A 20875-nucleotide genomic window follows, 5' to 3' on the forward strand; every position below is an offset into this window, starting at 1 on the left:
TAAGTGCAGAAGTCAAAAACCAAGGAGCTTTGTAATAAAGTAACCATAAAACACCACTGTAAGGATCACTTAAATAGCGATTCCCTCGGGAAATTAGGGCACTGAGTGTGTAAACATGTGAACTGTACAACACCAAAATCAACCAAATTCATTCATAGTACTTATAGTTACTCAAGATCAGCATGGCCTTTAATGATGCATTATTGTTTATAACAATTTAAACACACTCCTTACCATGCATGACTTCAAATAGATAACATATATTTTTATTCTGATACAGGATATCTGTTTAGAAAATAAGATCTTTTTTTTAATTTTTTATTGGATTTTAGGTTTGGGGGTACATGAGCAGAGCATGCAAGACAGTTGCGTAGGTACACACATGGCAGTGCGCTTTGCTTTTCTTCTCCCCTTCACCCACATTTGGCATTTCTCCCCAAGTTATCCCTCCCTACCTCCCCCTCCCACTGGCCCTCCCCTTTTCCCCCCAATAGACCCCACTGTTTAGTACTACCCTTTCTGTGTCCATGTGTTCTCATTTTTCATCACCCACCTATGAGTGAGAATATGCGGTGTTTCATTTTCTGTTCTTGTGTTAGTTTGCTGAGGATGATGTTCTCCAGATTCATCCATGTCCCTACAAACGACACAAACTCAACATTTCTGATTGCTGCATAATATTCCATGGTGTATATATGCCACATTTTTCCAATCCAGTCTATTATCAATAGGCATTTGGGTTGATTCCAGGTCTTTGCTATTGTAAACAGTGCTGCAATGAACATTCGTGTACATGTGTCCTTATAGTAGAACGATTTATAGTCTTTTGGATATATACCCAGTAATGGGATTGCTGGGTCAAATGGAATTTCTATTTCTAAGGCCTTGAGGAATCGCCACACTGTCTTCCACAATGGTTGAACTAATTTACACTGAAAGTAACACCTCCCTCATCAATCAGGTAGTTATATGCTTTTTAAATGCAAAGACCTTATTCAGACTTCAGTTCATTTTCTGAATTGACTGTGTCAGTTTTTCACTCATTAAAATAATGCCATTTTGTGATAAAATACATTTTTCAAAAATTCAGAAATGTAGTAACATTTAATAAATGTGACCATGAAAAATATTTGTAAGGAGGTGCCAAACAACTTAGCACTTTTTTCCAGTCTGTATCTAAAAAAAAAAGTTGCACTCAATTTGACAGTAAGCCTATTTTAAAAATATGCTTAGATTAATTCATCTCAAAAGGTTCTATTAATAGTCCTTTTGCAAAATACCATATATATAGCTGAAAATGTTTTTGCCAGAATTAATGGAAGAAAATGTATCCTCTGCACAGATGAACATTTTCTCTCTAAAACTAATCTTCCATCACCCAGCATGTTTTTACAAAAGCATGCAATATAAAATACACATAAAAGCAGCTATCTTAAACATTATTTTAATACAATATTACCTTTGTAGCTGATTCATCACTGTCTCCAGTTTAATATGCTGTTACATACATGAAGAAGTGCCAGTATTCCTTGTCTGATGGATTTAAAAAAAAAATCCCTGAATAAAGCAGAAGCCAGCCTGTAACTTCTTTAGGTATTTCAGTAGAAGATTATCTATGGAGAATATCTCCAGCCAAACTCATGATTACAGAACAGAAGCTAAAACAGTCTGGGTCAGATTACAGAGTTAATACCAATTTAAAACTTCTACGTTTAAAAAGAAAGAGCCTGTAATTCCAGCACTCTGGGAGGCTGAGGCAGGAGAATCATTTGATGTCAGGAGTTTGAGATCAGCCTGGGCAACACTGCAAGACCCTGTGTCTCTCTATATAAAATTTTTTAAAAAAAGGAAGAATGAAAGAGTGCTGATTATTAGCATTTAAAAAAATACTGCAAGTTTAATAACTGTAAACTTTGTTAGAAGGATGTGGCAGACAGCTCTATGCTACTAGGTATTTAGCCTGTAAATAATGCAAACAACATCAGCAGTCTTAAAATGCTATAAAACTATAAAAACACAAAAGAAAATGGGGCAAACAAAACAAAACAAAAAAACAAGAATGCTTACCTAAAATGAAGCTGTATAACCAAAACATCTAGAAGTACAAAAAACATTAGAAAAAATGATTAGAGAAACCCTCTGATATGATTTCAATTTCTTGACCTGTTTTAAAATGACACAAACTTTTAAATTAAAATGGAAGAAAAAGAGCTTTACAAGTAGATAGTTTCAACTCACTAAAATAATGCCAACGAGGTAATCTTGCATAGAAAAAAAACTTCAAATTATTACTGGCTACATGCTTAAAAAATTAGAAAAATGTAGGTATTATAATCATAGTGCAAAACCATGGCAATTTTTGATGTCTATTACTGCCTAAGGTTGAGAAACAGACCGTAGTAACTCTAGTTATCACAGTTTCTGGTCTTTTAATCAATTATTTCTGCCAACTAGAGGCAACGTGTATATGAAGATGGGTGGCACACATCTGCTGCGCTATTAACGAAGTTTGAGGTCATCACCACCACCTAAATTGGAACCAGGACTAGGGTCTTGTTGTCTTCTTGTCAGTTACTGCCAGCAGCTGTGAAACTCTCACCTCCATTTCCTCCCGATGAGACGTGTCTCTCTCTTCAAATTCTCGTGTCCTTCTCTGAGTCTCTTCAAAGGCCTGTTGGGCTAATGCGTCCTCCTGCAGGGCTCGCTCCTCATCAAACTCCAGACAGCCCATCCCATCCCGTCTCTGGAGATCAATCCAGCCTTTGCTGGTAACACAGACTCCATTCAGAATCATGGGAGCCTTCAAATATACCTTGCCTGCTTCTCTTTCTAGGTCTACATACTCTCGGCTAGGTGTTTGTCGCTGTTCTCCCCTGGCAGCCGGCCGGAAAAAACTGCAGAGAGAGGTTGGTTCCTGTGGCCACAAAAGCGATTTCCGAGCGGCCGTCGCGGCAGGCGTTCTGGAAGTACGCCTGGCGCTCCTCATGGGGCCGGTCCCTGAATCCCGTGTACTTAATCTAACACTCGCGGCTCAGCTTCTTGAAGAACTCCTAGTTCTCCAACTTGCTTCTCTGGTCGGGAACGACGTGCGGCGTCTTCCCGGCCCGAGGCCGCGCCCAGAACTTACGCCTGGCACCCGCTGGCGGGCTCCGAGCTGACGAACTGACCGCCCACCCACGGCGCCGTACACCTGCTTCCCTTTGTTTCAGGCGCCCGCCCGCATAGACTCCCGCTATGGGGAGTCTGAGGCGCCGCCTACCCCGCCGCCACTTCCTCTCACACTATATTAAATTTAATAAGTCTGTCACACACACAAAAATACTGTAGGAATATTCTTACAGGGAATATCTAAAGTAGTTATGCCTTTAGAAATAAAAAACAAAATGATGCTTGGAAAGAGCTAGTCAATGGGAAAATTAAGTAGTGGATTATGTATATTGCATATTTCTTTTAAAGAAAAGAAAAATGTTCTAGTGATATGTTGCTAACTATATATTTAACTATATGATTGAAAATATTAAAGATGATTATTTTTAATGTATTTTTTAGAAATGAAAATAAAACAACCATTGACAACCAACCAAAAAAAAAAACAAAAGCAACTATACAAGTCATAAAATAGGAGCAATATTTATACAAGCAAACACAAAAATAATTATATCGGCAATGATATATGGCTGATTCATATCTGCCTTTTGTCCAAACATTGTCTTAATGTGTACAGAGTTGAATATTAACATAGAACATGTTTTAATTTATTAAAAAAACACAATTAATTACTGTGACATAGCCTGCTCTAAAATCAGACACAAGAATGTAAAATGGCAGAACACAATTGAGCAAAGAGAAAACTAACAAAAAAATTGAATAAACATTGTAGACTACTAAAAAACAACCATTCTAGATAGCTGCAGTTTTCAACTATGACTGCCCATTTATAAGGAGCACTTATTTTGGTGTTGTTTCTTTATTTTTCCAACTTTTACTTCGGGTTCCAAGATTACATGTGTTTTGTTACATGGGTATACTGTGGACTGTTACGCTTTGGGATATTCCTACTACACAGGTAGTCATCACAGTACCCAAGAGGTAACTTTTTAGCCCTCATATTCTCTCCTTCATCCTCTAGTGGTCCCCCGTGTCTATTGTTTTCATCTTTATATTTATGAATACTCAGTATTTAGTTCTCACTTAAAAGTAAGAACATGCATTATTTGGTTTTCTGTTGTTACATTAATTTACTTAGCATAATGACCTCCAAATGCATCAACGTTGCTACAAAGAACATAAGTTTGTCCTGTTTTTACAGCCATGTAGTATTTGAGAGTGTATAGGCACCACATTTTCTTTATCCAATCCACCACCACTGGCCACCTAGGTTGATTCCATGTCTCTGTTATTGAAGGCCATGAAGTTTGAATTATTAGTGTACAATGAAAGCCATAACATTTTATAGAAAATGCATTATCAATCATAAATACTTTGATTAAAAAATTTAAAGAAGCAAGCACTTAAACAGTACTGAAGAATCTTCTTTATTATATCATTATTATGTTGCTGCTATTTTTACACAAAATGCAAAGGTTATAATGCAACCTTTGAAAACAAAGCAAACTATTATACTTCCAAATAATATAAACAACAAATACTGTGCAATATGCTATCAAACATTAATATACAAAATGAACAATGAGAAAAAATGTATATGATGATTTAGATCACAGTTTAGGAAAAGTGAATAAAAATGCTAGTAATGGTTTATATTCAGTAAACATATAAAGATTTTAATGAAGGTGAGGTGACTATTAATTATGTAATTCACTTTTTTATATAACATATACATTCAAGCACATTACCTTAGACCTTGAAAAATTAGAGGCAAAGCTGGCATACATAGAATCAGAAAGTAAAAAGAAAAAATACAGGACACAGTCCAACTACTCTTCATAGTAAGGAAGATATAATTATAGAATAATAGCTATTTAAAAAATAGCAATAATTGGAAGTTTACTATATGCTGGGCAGTGTTGTAAGTAACCTATGATATTAGCGTTTTTAAGAAATTCATAAGATGAGTAAATAAAATCAAATATTCAACCATCGACTTACTTGTCATATAGCATTTAAATCTCTAAGTTTAGTTCTTACTAAAAAAAAAATACTTTCAAAGTAAAACAGATGTTTAGGTTTTCTTGTACTCAATTACATGTTTGTGCTGTAATCAAAGTTCTCAGGCTCATTTTCTATATGATCACCCGACTGGAAATTACAAAGCACAGACAATACGACTTGCTTCTGGTGCCTCTGGAATCTCTTAACCAAAATTCTAATGTTTCCTCTACTCCTCTCATAGATGTCGAATATAAGGCAAAAACAGATCTTTTAAAATAGCCTAACATAGTGGTCTCCGAAAATGTGTGCACATTTTATCAGATACTTTAAAGCAATGCAAGAGTAGTCAGATTATATGGATCCTCACAGCATTACAAAAAGGAGTTTGCCGCTCACTGTGAATGCATCAACAAATTACTGAATGAACAGAAGACTTAGAGAATTTAAGAGCATCCTAAGTGTACATCACAAAATTTTTCTCCATCACAGCAAAATGAACAAACCTAGGCTTTTCAAGAATCAATTCCATTGGAACACAGGATTTGCATCCATATTTTAAACTGTGGCTTTCTCTTTAATTTCTGAAGCTTTCACATGTGTTACCAGCTAAATCATTCATACTAAGTGTATGGCTCTTCTTTTCCCTCTTCCACATTCCTGGAATTTTTCTACGCTGCACAAAGTAACCATTTCTACCTTAGGTCTGTACATCAAAACCCATACAATGATAAAGTAATGCTGAGAAGAAAGGTGAATGCTTGTCACAATACTAGAGAAACTGAAATGCCACAGTCAGCTATGGAAGAAAAAGATTATAAAATCTTAAAAGAAAATCTCTTTAACTTAGAAATAACATACAAAATAAAAAGATACAACTGGCCAGGTGCAGTGGCTCAGGCCTGTAATCCCAGCACTTTGGGAGGCCGAGGCAGGTGGATCTCAAGGTCAAGAGATCGAGACCATCCTGGTCAACATGGTGAAACCCTATCTCTACTAAAATACAAAAAAATTAGCTGGGCATGGTGGCATGTGCCTGTAATCCCAGCTGCTTGGAAGGCTGAGGCAGGAGAATTGCCTGAACCCAGGAGGCAGAGGTTGCGGTGAGCCGAGATCACGCCATTGCACTCCAACCTGGGTAACAAGAGCGAAACTCCGTCTCAAAATAAAAAAAAAAAGATACAACTGAGAACATGTTTGTGAAACACTAAGTATCTATAGCCTAGATTATTGCCACAATCAGTCTTTAAGCAAGTCTTTTATGTTAAACTAGATGGCTATTTATTACTTTCCAAATTTCAGCAAAGGACCTCAGGACATAAGAAAAAAGGCAGAAAACATACCCCACTTGAAGAAACAAAAGATGAGGAAAATAAGAGATGTTTAAATGGCATAAATTTTTAGTCATAAAACAAGTAATGCTGATTTCATGTACAGCTTTATGACTATGGTTGATAATGCTCTCATGTATGCTGAAAATTGGCTGACAGATCTTAATTGTTCTCATTACACAACAGGTAACTATGTAAGGTGATAGACGTGTTTGTTTATTAATTTGATTATATTAACCATTTGACTACATATACATATAAAATAAATATACTGTATACAATAAATATGAAAAAATTCACTTACTATTTGTGAAAATATCCACATTAAAAACACATACATATATACACAGGTGTGTACATATAAGCACTGTGTGTATATATACATATACACATATATATAAATGACAGAGTTCCAGTAAGCCTTCTATTAAATATGAAAAAAATTGTAAAATAAAAATTATTTAAAAATAAAGTTAAAATTGCACATTTAATATGTGCTAAGCAATGGTTTAAGCTCCTCAGTGACACATAGTCTATTGGATAAATGTACAAAGTAGATACATTGAACTATATTACAGTTGAGGCATTTAGTCATACAGAGCTTAATTTGCCAATCAGTTTATGTAAAAAGAATAACATTCTCAAGTAACAACATTTTAGACATTCTTATATTTACAGAGATGCTTAGTGTTTTGATAAAATTACTGAGTATAAATTTCTATAAAATCACATTTGAAACCTCTGTAGGGCAGAAAACTATGAAGCAGAAACATACATCTTTTTTTGATGTTCCTGGGATATCTTAACCAAATCCCAATGTCATCAACACATAGTATATTTTAGATATTATAAAAAAAACTTAAAAATAGTTTAACATAGGGTTTCTCAAAATTACAGATATTACAGTTTTTTTACAGCAATAAATAAAAGAGCATTCAGATCACACATTCTTTTAAGTTATGAGTAAGGTTTTCATTATCACTGTAAACTAAAAAAACACAAAAACAAAATAACCATAAATAAAGAGGAAATACAGTGCTTAGAAAGTTAATGAGAATGAGACAAAACATGCCCTGATGTCAAAGGAAGAGAAACACATGTAGGTTAATCAGAAACTATTTCCATTGGCAGAGAGCCTCTCAAACCATAATTAAAAGTCTGGCTCCCTCCTTGACACTGGAACTCTCATTTGTGTAATCTTCATTCACTCCCACCTACCTGGGTGTTTGGCTACTGTCTCCTGTCTCTTTACATTCCAGGGCTTTTTTTCTTGCTCCAGATAAATAATTAAGTCTGGCTTAGAGCCACCAAGACCTGTTTTATTAGAAAACAGAACATGACTCTCACTAGAACCGTCCAATTACTAATCTAGTACCATGCTCAGTAGAGACAACATTATATATAATTCTAGTTAATAAATCTCAGTATACTGTTTCCTAAGAAGAACTTTAGAATATTTATAAAGTATTTTGCATTTGTGGGTTCCCTGTTCTACTACTCAGTAATAATAAAAAATTGGTGGTGAAAATTTGATTTTGGGCAATAATATTTTAGGCTACATTTCTGGTATTACCACATATACACTGAATTATACAGATCAGCTCAAAAAATATTATTAAGATAAACTGTCCTGAAAACTTTTTAAATTTCTGAGTATAAATTTCTGAGGTACCTCAACAGATATCTGCTTTCTTGTTTTATTTTGAAGCAGGATTCTGAAACTCATTTATGCAAAGCAGAAACTCTTAGAAAAAAAATTATTAAATGCGGAAAATGAATTATATATTGAAGTTTTTCTCACCTAGGAACAGCAGGTTTCTGTAGTTCTCTAACATCACATTCCTATACAAATGCTGCCGAGAATAATCCAGGCATTCCCACTCCTCTTGACAGAATTCTATGGCCACATCCCTGAATGTCAACTCTCCCTGAAAAACAAATTTAGCAAGTCGTTATAGGAAGAATTCTCCATTTTACATCAGGTAAATTGAGAGCTAAAAGAACTGGTTTTGGCTTACATGAGTGATGTTTTTTTTTTAATTGAGATACAGTTTTGTTCTTGCCCAGGCTGGAGTGCAGTAGCATGATCTCAGCTCACTGCAACCTCACCTCCTGGATTCCAGCACGTATCCTGCCTCAGCACCCAAGTAGCTGGGATTACAGCCATGCAACACCACACTCTTTTACTTTTAGTGTACTTTTAGTGGAAACAAGGTTTCACTATGTTGGTCAGTCTGGACTCAAAATGCTCACCTCAGGTGATCCACACACCTCAGCCTCCCAAGGTGCTGGGATTACAGGCGTGAGTCACTGCCCCAGGCCCAATAAAATACCTTCTAGCACAGAAACACTCTCTAACGTATTATTTAACTCTGATAAAAGAAAATAGCATAAGATCCACAAAAGTATTGTATAGTGTATATACAATACTTTTCTTGATCGTTCAGTGGAAAATGAAGGAAACCAACACAGACATGCACACTTTTGAATGCTGTATTTATATGACACAAAATAAGTTCTCTATAGTTAATAAATGGAAACTTCATAGTGAGTTAAAAACATACTTCTAAAATCTTATTGTGTAAAACAATGAACAGGAGCTTGATAAAATGTACACATTGACTCTGGAGATTTAGAATGAAGCTTGAGTTTCTGAATTTCTAACAAATTTGCCACTAGTATTACTGCTTCTGGCTCAAGGAGAATTTTTGTCAAAAACAGAGTAAGTGGCACAGCCTATGTTTTCAGTTTATTTCACCAGTAAATGAAGATGAGTCTTCATTTTTCATAGCAAGCTATATGCAAGGAGAATCTAAGAAAGAACTATCAGATTAAATTTGATTTCATCTTTTTTTTGCACATCAGTTGATAAATCTCCCCAAGGTACTTATTAATAATAAAAATAAAAATAACCATAGAGTAGAAAAAATCTGTTGAAGAGCATATTTACCAAGTGAATACAATCTACATCAATTACAATAAAAAAAATTTATGTCAGGTGGTCATGTGCACAGAAAGATACCACACCACTGTGCTATTAACTCAAAAAATAGTCAACTTAATCTATGTCTAGCCAGAAAGAAACATCAGTTTTAAGCAAAGTTTAAGCTACAACTATCTCCCATGTTCTATAATCTCTAATGGTGTCTATAAATAAGTTTATTTTAAGCATTCCAGAGAGGCAACCTCTACTAATTATTTTCCTTTTTTTCCCTAGATGTAGTTTCACTCTTTCACCCATGCTGGAGTGCAAAGACACAATCATGATTCATTGCAACCTCTGCCTATTGAGCTCAAGCGATTCTCCCACCTCAGCCTCCCGAGTAGCTTGGAGTACAGGCACCCACCATCATGCTCAGCAAATTTTGGTGTTTTTGTGGAGATGGGGTTTCCCCATGTTGTCCAGGGTGTTCTTAACTCCTGACCTCAGGTGATCTTCCCACCTCAACCTCCCAAAGTGCTGGGATTATAGGCATGAGCCACCACACATGGCCTCTAGTTATTTTTTTATTCCGCACTTTCTGAGTTTTCCTGGACTATAAAGGCCATTCTCATTAAATGCGCATTTTTATAATATGCTTTGTGTAGAGTTAATGGAAGCAAAGAGTACACTTCCCTTTTCCTCACTGATATCCAAGGACCCGATCCCATCTCTAACAGGAAACTTGGGCATCCACAACTTCCCATGTTCAACAGCATGAAAAGGAACATTTGTAATGTTGCACATCATAAATTTGTGGTGATGACTTTTCTTGACTTATTATATGCTGGATGTAGAGAACAAAGAGAAGGCTCTGGTATATAAGAAAGAAGTGTTTCTCAGAGCCCCTTGCCTATCATAAGAAAAAAACAGAAAAGAAGTGAAAACTTATTAGGCAGGAATATCACAAGTAGAGAAGTAAACATTTGCAAGTTCTACACACGACATTTTAGAAGGAAAAGTGAACATACTCCCTGACCTGAGACACATTCACCTCAGAATACCCTAGTTCTTTATTTTTCTCCTCCTTCTGTGTGATCTCTTGACACGTGATAATCTCCACAAATTAAACCTGCATTTTGAAAATACATTTTTAGGCCAGGTGCGGTGGCTCACGCCTATAATCCCAGCACTTTGGGAGGCCAAGGCAGGTGGAGCACGAGGTCAAGAGACCGAGACCATCTTGGTCAACATGGTGAAACCCCATCTCTACTGAAAATACAAAAATTAGCTGCGAGTGGTGGCACGCACCTGTAATCCCACCTACTGAGGCAGGATAATTGCCTGAACCCAGGAGGCAGAGGTTGCGATGAGCGGAGATGGCGCCATTGCACTCCAGCCTGGGTTACAAGATCAAAACCCCGTCTCAAAAAATAAAGAAAAAAGAAAGAAAGAAAGAAAATACATCTTTAAAGCATCAGCAAAACTCCTTCCCCTATATCACCAAACCCACAGGCAGAAGGTCCTAGAATTGCAGATAAACTCTACCTTCTTCTGTCCTTTACCACAGGAGTGGTTCAGAAACAATAAACTCATATAAAAACCAAAATGTGAGCTTCCCCTTTCCAACACTCAGGTGTCCTCCTCTGCCAAAGATGCCAGAAATTTCTGCTGCAGCAACAGGAATATGGGCCGCCCTGACCTGCCCATGCCAAACCCAAACAGAGCAATCTCTGTGATCTTCATTTGGAACTAAAGCTAAACTCGCCTGCCATAAATGTATCTGAAAGCACTCATGGTTGACCCTGGGCTCACCTTAGCCTCACATGTGGCATTTAATTAAAACAACATGGCTGCAGAGGGGAAGTGAAGCAAGATGACTAAATAGAACCCTCTAATAATCACCTCCCCAATGGAACACCAAATTGAATGACTATCCAAAGAAGCATCTATATAAGAACAGAAACTCAGGAGAGTGATCACAGTACCCGGTTTTAACATCACATGAAAGAAAGAAGAACTGAAGAAGGCATAAAAAGAAAGCCTTGGACTGCCAACAGCACCCCTCGTCCATTCCCTGGTATATCAGCTTAGCAAGAAGAGTGAATCTGTGCTAACAGAAGGAGCAGTGCAGTGAGGGTGAGACTTTGCAGTAAAACTCAGTGCTGACTGTCATAGCAGAAGCAACAAGGAGCTGACTTCAACCAGTGCCCACAGAGGAAACACTCAGAAAAGTCCTAGTTAAAAAGCAATTGTCCATTTTAGTGGTCAAAATCTGGGCTTCAGGCAGCCCCACCACCATGGGCTAAAGCTCTCTGGGGTCCTGAATAAACATGAAAGGCCTTCTCAGCCACAGGAACTGCAATTTTGGGGCAAACACTGGTGCTTTGCTGGGCTCAGAGTCAGAAAACTTGAAGTGCCTGTGACCTTGTGAGATGCCAACAGGGATGCCCATGGATGTGTTTACATCACCCTTATCCCAGACACAGGCAATGCAGCTCAAAGAGAGTGAAGAAGACAGTGTCTTGCAACTTGGACACCAACTAAGCCACAGTAGAATATGGCAACAGGAAAAGTCCTGAGGCCCCCATTCCAAGACATAAACCCTGAGTGACTGTTCTAGACACATCTTGAGCCAGAAGAGAACATACTGCCTTGAAGGGAAGAACCCAGTTCTGGCAGGATTCATCACCTCCTGACTGAAGAGCCCTTGGGCCTTGAATAACCATCAACAGCGACCAGGTAGTACTTGCTGCAGGCCTTGGAAGAGAACCAGTGCAATCCAAGCAGTGGCAGCCATGTGAGCACACTTCTGCTTGAGAAAAAAGAGAGAAGAGTAAAACGTTCTTTGTTTTGAAACTTGGTTACCAGCTCAGCCATAGTGAGGCAGAGTAAAAAGGGCTCCTCAGGTCTCTGATTTTAGGCCTTGTTTCCTGGATGCCATTTCTGAAACCACCATGGGCCAGAGGGGTTCCTTGAATCAAAAGATGCAGGCCTGGCAGAGTTCACCACAGCTGACAGAAAAACCCTTATGTCTTTAGTGAATATCAGCAGTAGCCTTACAGTAACTGCTGTGGGCTTTGGGGAGTCCTTGGGTCTTTAGTAAATATCAGCCGTAGCCTGGCAGTTCTTGCTGTGGGCTTTGGATGGTGGTGGCCACAGGAAGTGGATCCCAATGCTTGAGAAAAGGAAGAGAAGAACAGATCTTGTCTTGTCACTTCAGTGCCAGCCAAGCCACAGCAGAATAGGACACCAAGTTTCTAAAGTTCCTGACTCCATGTTCTGGCTACCAGATGGCATTGTTACTTTCACAAAGATGACTGCCCTAAAGGAAAGGACATGGCCTTGGCTGGATTCACCACCTCCTGATTCAAGAGAACTTGGGTCTTCAGGGAACATCAGCAGTAGGTAGGCAGTGGTCACGGTGGGCCTTGTGTGAGACTCAGTCCTCTGCTGGCTTTGGGTCTGAAACAGCAAAGTCCTAGTGATGGTGGCCACAGGGGTACTTGCATCACCCCTAACCCAGCCTAGGTAGCTCAGCATGAAGAGAGAGAGAGAGAGAGACTCCATTTATTTGGCAGAATGTAAAAAAAAAAAAAAAAAAAAAAAAAAAAAAAAAAAACAAAGAAAAGAGAGTCTCTACTAGTCTGGAAGCATCACAGTGTCACTGGGACTGGAGTTTTCCCTAATGTAGATATGACTGCGATGACCAAAAACTTAAATTACAACACTGCATTCCTCTTGAATTCTAAGAAAGCCTTTCTAAAGAAGAAAAAGTATTAAAAAAAAACCCGTGCAAAGACAAAAATAAATACTGAACTCATTAATGCCCAGACATCAATGAACGTTCAAAAAAATTAAGATTATTTAGGAAAACATGACCTCATTTCATGAACTAAGTAAGGCACGAGTGTGCCATTCCTGAATAAGATATATGTGACCTTTCAGACAAAGAATTCAAAACAGCTGTTTTGGTAAAGCTCAACAACTTTCAAAATAATGCACGTAAAATATTAGAATCTTATCCAATAAATATAATTAATTAAAGTGATTTTGAAATACCAAGCAGACATTCTGGGGCTGAAAAACTCAAATGACATTAAAGAATGTTTCAGAGGCTCTTGACAGCAGAACCGATCAAGAAGATAAAATCAGTAAGTTTGAACACAGGCTATTTGAAAATATATAGTTGAAAGAGACAAAAGAAACAAGAATAAAAAACAGTAAAACATGTTCATCAGAGCTAGGAAACAGCCTCAAAAGGGCAACTCTAAAGTTATGGCCTTAAAGAGGAGAGAAAGAGTGAGTTCAGGGTAGAAAGTTTATTCAAAGGGAAAATAAGAACTTCCAATACTTTGAGAAAGATATTTGTATGCAAAAGTACAAGAAGTTATAGAATACCAAATGCAATCAATTTGAGGAAGACTACCTGAAGACCTTTAATAATAAAACTCCCAAAGTCCAAAGATAAAAGATTTTAAAAGCAAAAAGAAAAACGAAACAATAACATTCAGACAAGCACCTTATGTTTCACAGAAGATTTTTCAGTGAAAACCTCACAGCCCAGAGAATAGTGGCATGACACAGTTAATGTGCTGAAAAACAAAAAACAAATGAACAAAACCCAACAATTTTTATCTTAGAATAATATATCCGGCAAAAATATTCTTCAAACATGAGGGACAAATAAAGACCTTTACAGACAAGCAAAACAGAAATTTTACTAACACCAGACCTGTCCTGCAAAAAAATTCCAAAGGGATAATCTAAAAGAAAGAGACATTAATAAGCAATAAGAAAACACCTGGTACAAAACTTGCTGATTGTATTAAGTATAAAGACAAACATGAAATTTTATAGCACTGTGAATGTGGCATGTAGACTATTCATATTTTGAGAACACTAAAAAATTACTCTATAACTACTTTTAGTTATTAAAAATAATTTTCTCTATATCCTCTTTAAGGCCATAACTTTTACATCTTCTTTTTGAGGCTGATGCTGTTATTAAAATTGCTAACAACAGGTTTAAAACATTGACAGCATAATAAGACATAAACAGAAAAAACATATTAGTTTTCCCTTTGCTTATTTGTTTATTTTTAAACTATGTGTTAAGTTACCATCAGGTTATAATGGGTTATAAGATATTATTTGCAAATGTCATGGTAACTTCAATAACAAACCTGTAACAGATACACACACACATAAAACCAAGACATTAAAACACACCACAGATAAAATTATCTTCATTAAAAGGAAGACAGGATAAATGGCAGGCAGAGGGGAAGGAAAGACCTCTAAGCAACAAAAATCAGATAAAAGAATGGCAGAAGTAAGTGTCTTCACTTACTAATAAAAACATTAAATGTGAATATATTTAAGTCTCCAATTAATCAAAAGACATCAACTGGCCAAATGAATTTAAAAAAAAAAACCAACAATCTGGTGTCTACAAGACACACACTTTACCTATACACACAGCAACTAAAAGTAGAGGAAGGGAAAAAATATTCCATGCAAATAAAAACCATGTAAGAGCAGGAATAGCTGTACTTATAACAAAAAAAAAACAGATTTCAAGACAAAAACTATAAAGAGACATAAGTCATTATACATTGTCAATTCAGGAAGAGGATATAATGACTGTAAATATAAATACACCCAACACTGCAGAACTCAGATATATGAAGGAAATATTAAACCTAAACAAAAAAGTCAACCCCAATACAATAATAGCTGGTGACTTAAACACCCTACTTTCAGCAGTAAACAGATCACCCACATAGTAACATCAACAAATAAACATTAGACTTAATCTGTACTATGGACCAAATAGACCTGATAGATGTCTACAAGCATTTTACCCCGCAGCTACAGAATACAAATTCTACACTTCAGTACCAGGATTATTCTCAAGGATAGACCATACATTAGGTCACAGAGTAATTCTTAAAATATTTTCCCCACAATTAAATTATGTTAAGTATTTTCTCTGACTATAATAGAATACAACTGGAAATCAGTAACAAAAGCAACTTTGGAAACTATACAAACAAATAAAAATTAAAATTTAAAAATGCTCCTGAATAACCAGTGAGCCAAAAAACAAATTAGAAAAAAATTTAAAATTTTCTTCAAAAAATATGAAAATGGAAACACAACATACATAGACGGTGGATCAGCAACACTAAAAAAAATAATAGCAGTAAGTGCCTAACAAAAATAATAAAAAGAAAAAAAACTCCAAATAAACTATGTATAGTAAACTGATAAACTATGTACATAAACTGATGTATCATTAAAACCTAGAAAAGCAGGAGCAAACCAAATTCAAAATTAGGAGAAGAAAATAATCAGGATCAGAGCAGAAATAAATACAAATGTAGAAAATATCTAAAAAGAACAATCAAAAGTTTTTTTGAAAAGATAAACAATATTCACAAAACCTTAGCCAGCCTGGTTGGGATTCAGGGCCCGATAGCGTTGAATTACTTTCAGATCTGAAGATGCCAAGTACACTGACAGATAGAGGTAAAATGACAAATTGCTCTGCTGTGAAGCTATTTTTTTTCCTAGAAATGTGGTTGAATAACTATGGAAGAGACTGTATCACAAACAAGCAGAGAAACATTTTGCCTGCAGATTTTGGTGCAAGTCAAAGTGAGAAAAGTCCCTCTACCTAAAGCCTTGTGGGCACCTCATTTTTATTTTCTGTCTGGTAGTTCTGCAGAGTGTTTGGAAAACATAATTTAAAACAAAATGATCTGGTTAAGTGTGACAGCTGACGCCTGTAATCCAAGCAATTTGGGAGGCTGAGGTGGGCAGATCACTTGAGGTCAGAAGTTCAAGACCAGCCTGGCCAACATGGTGAAACCCCATCTCTACTAAAAATACAAAAGAAATAGCCAGGCATAATAGTGGGCACCTGCAATCCAAGCTACTTGGAAGGCTGAGGCAGAAAAATTGCTTAATCCCTGGAGATGGAGGTTGCAGTAACCCGAGATCATGTCACTGCACTCCAGCCTGAGTGACAGATTGAGACTCCATCTCAAAAAAAAAAAAAAAAATCTCCAAACTCAGAGATGCTCTACAATGGTAGAAATTTTTTAAATTACATAATTAAACCAGAATGTGATAGGCCACACAGGCAATCTGCTAAAAGGTAAAAAGAAGACAGAAAAATTACCATGTTTAGTCCTTTCATAGAAGTATTAACAGCAGAATTTGTCATACATGGTTTATCCTAAGTTTACCTGGTAATTGAGGCCAGCTGTACACTGGGAACGTTTGATGGGAACATAAATTGGTTAAATTCTCGCTGTGTTGCTGAGGCTGGTCTCAAATTTCTGTCCTGCTACCTGAGCTTCCTGAGTAGCTAGGATTAGAGGTGTGAGCCACTGCACCTAGCTATGTGTTGAATTTCTTTAAAAAGCGATCTGAAATACACATGGTTGGGTGGAAATTTATACCTGTAGTTCTCAAGGATCCTCTCAGTTTTGCTAAACAGAGCATCCCCTGCTCAACCCAGCAGCCTGATACTGACCCCTCTCCCACACAGGACAAAAGACCTGAACTAGATCATCAGGTGCCTCCACTTTGAACCCAGAACTCACCACACTACAGGTCCTGTGGTGTGAGAAACAAAGAACACGTGTAACTAGTCAAAGTTGACTTTGTAGTTGTGGGGCTTAGCTTCAGGCCTTTCCCCAAGCTAACTTTCTTCTCTATTAAATGTCCTTTGTCACATTATCAGACATAATTCTAGAAAAGTCTGGATATTTAATCCTGCTCACATTACATTTTGACGTCATGAGTTACTATCTGAACAGATTTTAGAACAGTGCCTTGCATACTGTATACAGCATTACCAAACATGATTTCCCAGAAAAAATACAAACATAAGTTTTATTTGTAGATGATATACCCAGAAACCAAGAGACTGAATAAATACAAAGATATGGCATAGTGGCTGGATAGAAAATAAACCTACTTATATAATAAATATAAAAATTAATGTCCTATCAGATTAAGATACCATTTCACATACACATTACAATGGCAGTATTTAAAAACAACAGCAGAACCTTTATAACAGAAATTAGTATAAAGTATGAGGAGAAATAAGAACGCTTTTCTACTGTTGGTACAAATGTTAAATGGTACAACCACCATAAAAAAAACAGTGTAAACATTTCTTGGAAAAAAAAAAGAAAAACATTAAGATGTACGTTTCGTATTTAGAACACAGAATTATATGATCCAGATATTCCACTACGAAATACATATCGAAAAGAATTAAAAGCAAAGGACTGAAGAACTATCTGTATGCTTGTGATTATGGCAGCACTATTCACAATAGCCAAAAGCTGGAAGCAACCCACATCTTCATCAATGAATAAATAAACACAATGCGATACTTACATGCAACTAAATATTATTAAGCCTCAAAAAAGAAAAAACATCTGACACATACTGAAGCTTAAGGACATTATGCTAACTGAAATAAGCAAATTTTAAAAGAACAAACATTGTTTGACTCCACTTATATAATGTACCTAGAATGGTAGAATTTATAGAGACAAAAAGCAGAATGGTGGTTATCAGACAGTGCAGAATGGGAAGGAAACAGGTGTTGTTTAAGGGAAATAGAGGTTTGTTTCTTTTTTTTGAGGTTGGGTTTTTACTTGTATAGTACAATCGCTGTGGTAGCAGAAATATATGCACAGAAAACAATTCAAATAAGAGCTTTGAGTAAAAAAAAGCTAGGACTGTATCCCATGGGACATTTCATATATGTGGTTTTCACAGCTACACTCATTCCACGCCCCAAACCACATACAGGCTGCTGTCCTCCACAAGAATGACTATGTCAGGGACATCGGGAAAGGTGAGGGCTGGGAAAGCAGGCCCCCAGAGAGCCCAGGCCAGGGTTTCCCTTGCCCTGCCCAGGGGCAGCCCAGCTCACTCACAGGATCCCAAGCTCCAGACAAAGCAGAAGGCAGGAGAGACCCAAAGAGCTGGCTCAAGCAGCTGGCTCCCCTGGGAGGGGAGGCGGGAGACAGGGAAGTCCTCACACCACCCCCATGGCCATGCACAGCTGTCTGCACACTCCATCAGAAGGAAGGGCAGGGGAGAAGTCACATGCAATACAATGAAACTCATCAATGTAACACACCCACCCAGCAGGAGGGGAGAGCTCCACTCCACGTGCAGGTGGCCTCGGCTGCTCCAGCTTCAGTCAGGAGACCAAGAGGGTACAGGAGCAGCTTCCGGGGGTCCCAGGCAGAGGCCACCTTGCAACAGTGATTGGCGGCTTCACAGTACATCTCTGCTCACTTGCCATGCCTCAGGAGGGAGCAGTGTCTATAACACATCGCCATCTACAAAAGCGTGGTCATGGTATTCACCAGCCCATTCATGAAAAATAATTAAATCAATATTAACCACAGTACCTGCAAGTAACACTGCTTACTCTTGCTGTCTGCCATATCTGACTGGAAACCTTAGACCCCAAATATGAAACGCCTTCTCTAGATTAAAAGGATTCAGAGGTGTTGTACTATTGCGCTATATTTCTGCTTCCCAATCTTGTTTGAGTCCTAGTGAAATCGTAAACAGATGAATTAAATGTCTCTCTGTTTTATAGTCTTTAGTATCAAACACATCTCTGTTCAGTAGTGAGCCACCCAAAGCCTCCTGCCGCAGGAGCAGTAGTCGAAGCACGGGGGACCCTGCTCTGTTGCCTTCTTATGCAGTCCAGTGATGAGGTGGATGGAGTCCTCCCCACAGTCACACTCCAAGCTTCCTCTTCTGGTGGAAATACGCATCAAACCTTGCTTGGGCGTAGTCCATGTGCACGAATTCAATACATGAAATCTTGGCTTGTACAATGGACCAAAGTCCCCAGAGGAAATGAGATGTAAGGGCAAACCTATTGACTTCAAGCAACATTTCTTCTTCTATAATGGATTTTTCTTCAGTACTGAGGTTTTCAAAGTCATTTTGGAATGCAGTCAAGTAACTGGAAATAAAATGAAGCTGTTGTTTCTTGGTGGGATATTTCCGGATATTTGCTCTGAAAAAAGGGTACTTTTCATAACTATAATCATATATCCATTCAGAGAAATGATTCCCAATGTCGAATCCCCTGTAATTGTAGCTGTATTCGAAGTCAATAAGCATCAGTTTCTGTTTTTCAGAATTCTCTCGGCTTTCCAGCAACAAGATACTACCTTCTTTACAGTCATTCTGACAAAATACAACTGGAGATGGAGTAGATTCAAGCAATGATCTCAGGTTTTCCAGTTCCAAAGGCAGATTGTAATTGAGGAATTTGTGGAGCTTTTTAATTCTGGATTCCCCAGTAAATTTAATTAATCCAGCACTCCATTTAGATATTTTTCCATTGTGCCAAAAAGCCATTTTGGTTCTTTATTGAATGGCATTTTCATACCATGAAACGTAGCCATTTTCTCAGCGATTTCTGCAGATATATCTGGCAAACTTAATTCTTCAGTATCTAATCGCCCACTCGGGATGAACTGTTCCAGTCGGCCTTGGGGAAAGATTCCATAGAGTTTTGGCCCGAGTGACCGCTCTGAGAGACTGGCAAACATAACACTCTCCAGAACCATGGTCTCGGCCCCTTGAAATTCATTTTCTTTCTGAGCTTGTTCGGATCCCTCTTTATTACAAGGACCTCATCTACAAAATCGCTCAGTACAGCCGCAGGAGCTCTTTCTGAGGCTCATCGCCAACAGTGGCTGTGGTGTCAGGTAGAGAGCGCTGGAACAGCATGTTGCTAAGGCCACCTGTGACACTGATGTGGAACTGGTACTCGAGGAGGCCCCACCAGGCTCCGGGGGCAGCGCTAGCGGTGACTGCTGGCCACCCAGCTGCTTGGACTCGAGGTCGCCGGGGGACGTCGCGCTGCTGCTCCATGCCAGGCACCCGGGTAGCGCTGTCGCAGCTCAGCAGCAGCCCGAGTGGCAAGGGCTCCGCCTGCCCCCGGCGCACAACTTGGTTTTCATGCCGGACAGGCGGCCAACGAGGCCCGGGCAGCCACAGAGCCAGACGACAAGGCTCAGGGTCCGGCCAAACGCAGACGACTGGGAGCCAGGCGGGAGGACGCTCGCTGCTCTCTGATGGGCCGGCCGGCCGCAGCTGCGGTGGCTGTGGTGGGAAATAGTTTTAACTCAGCAAGATATCAAGAGTTATGGAGAGAGATGTTGGTGATGGTTGCAAAATAATGTGAATGTACTTTGGCATCACTGTATGTACACATCATGAATTAAACTGATGAATTTTGTTATGCATATTTTACCAGATATTATTTTTAAAATTTTTTCATATAGAAATCCAATAAAAATGAAACAAAGACAATGAAGATATGACAAAAGCGACAATAAATACATTTAGCAGAAAATTTGAAATATGTAAAATATTATTTAAGAAAAACTTTAGATACTTCTGGGGGGGGGACTCAAGATGGTGCTGTGAGAACAACCCAGGA

The 20875-nt window shown here is 38.0% G+C and overlaps 2 protein-coding genes and 1 pseudogene across 2 annotated transcripts; all 3 read right to left on the minus strand.

The window, feature by feature from the left end:
• Positions 1-503: 503 nt before the first annotated feature.
• LOC144578485 (core-binding factor subunit beta-like) lies at positions 504-3164 on the minus strand. The gene is made up of 4 exons (XM_078343934.1): positions 2600-3164; positions 2068-2095; positions 1460-1533; positions 504-637 (listed from the first exon to the last, which is right to left on the minus strand). Exons 1-3 carry the CDS (start codon positions 2984-2986, stop codon positions 1490-1492), a joined length of 459 nt encoding a protein of 152 aa, XP_078200060.1. The 5' UTR covers positions 2987-3164; the 3' UTR covers positions 504-637; positions 1460-1489.
• A 4480-nt stretch (positions 3165-7644) lies between these two features.
• Positions 7645-18689, minus strand: LOC100410947 (KRAB domain-containing protein 5-like). Its single transcript, XM_017969624.2, has 3 exons — positions 18543-18689; positions 8242-8368; positions 7645-7754 (listed from the first exon to the last, which is right to left on the minus strand). Exons 1-3 carry the CDS (start codon positions 18687-18689, stop codon positions 7645-7647), a joined length of 384 nt encoding a protein of 127 aa, XP_017825113.1.
• Positions 18690-19150: 461 nt separating this feature from the next.
• Positions 19151-20393, minus strand: LOC100410583 (choline kinase alpha pseudogene; annotated as a pseudogene).
• Between the last annotated feature and the right edge of the window lie 482 nt (positions 20394-20875).

This window comes from Callithrix jacchus, chromosome 12 (genome assembly GCF_049354715.1).
Source record: "Callithrix jacchus isolate 240 chromosome 12, calJac240_pri, whole genome shotgun sequence".
Classification (NCBI taxonomy): domain Eukaryota; kingdom Metazoa; phylum Chordata; class Mammalia; order Primates; family Cebidae; genus Callithrix; species Callithrix jacchus.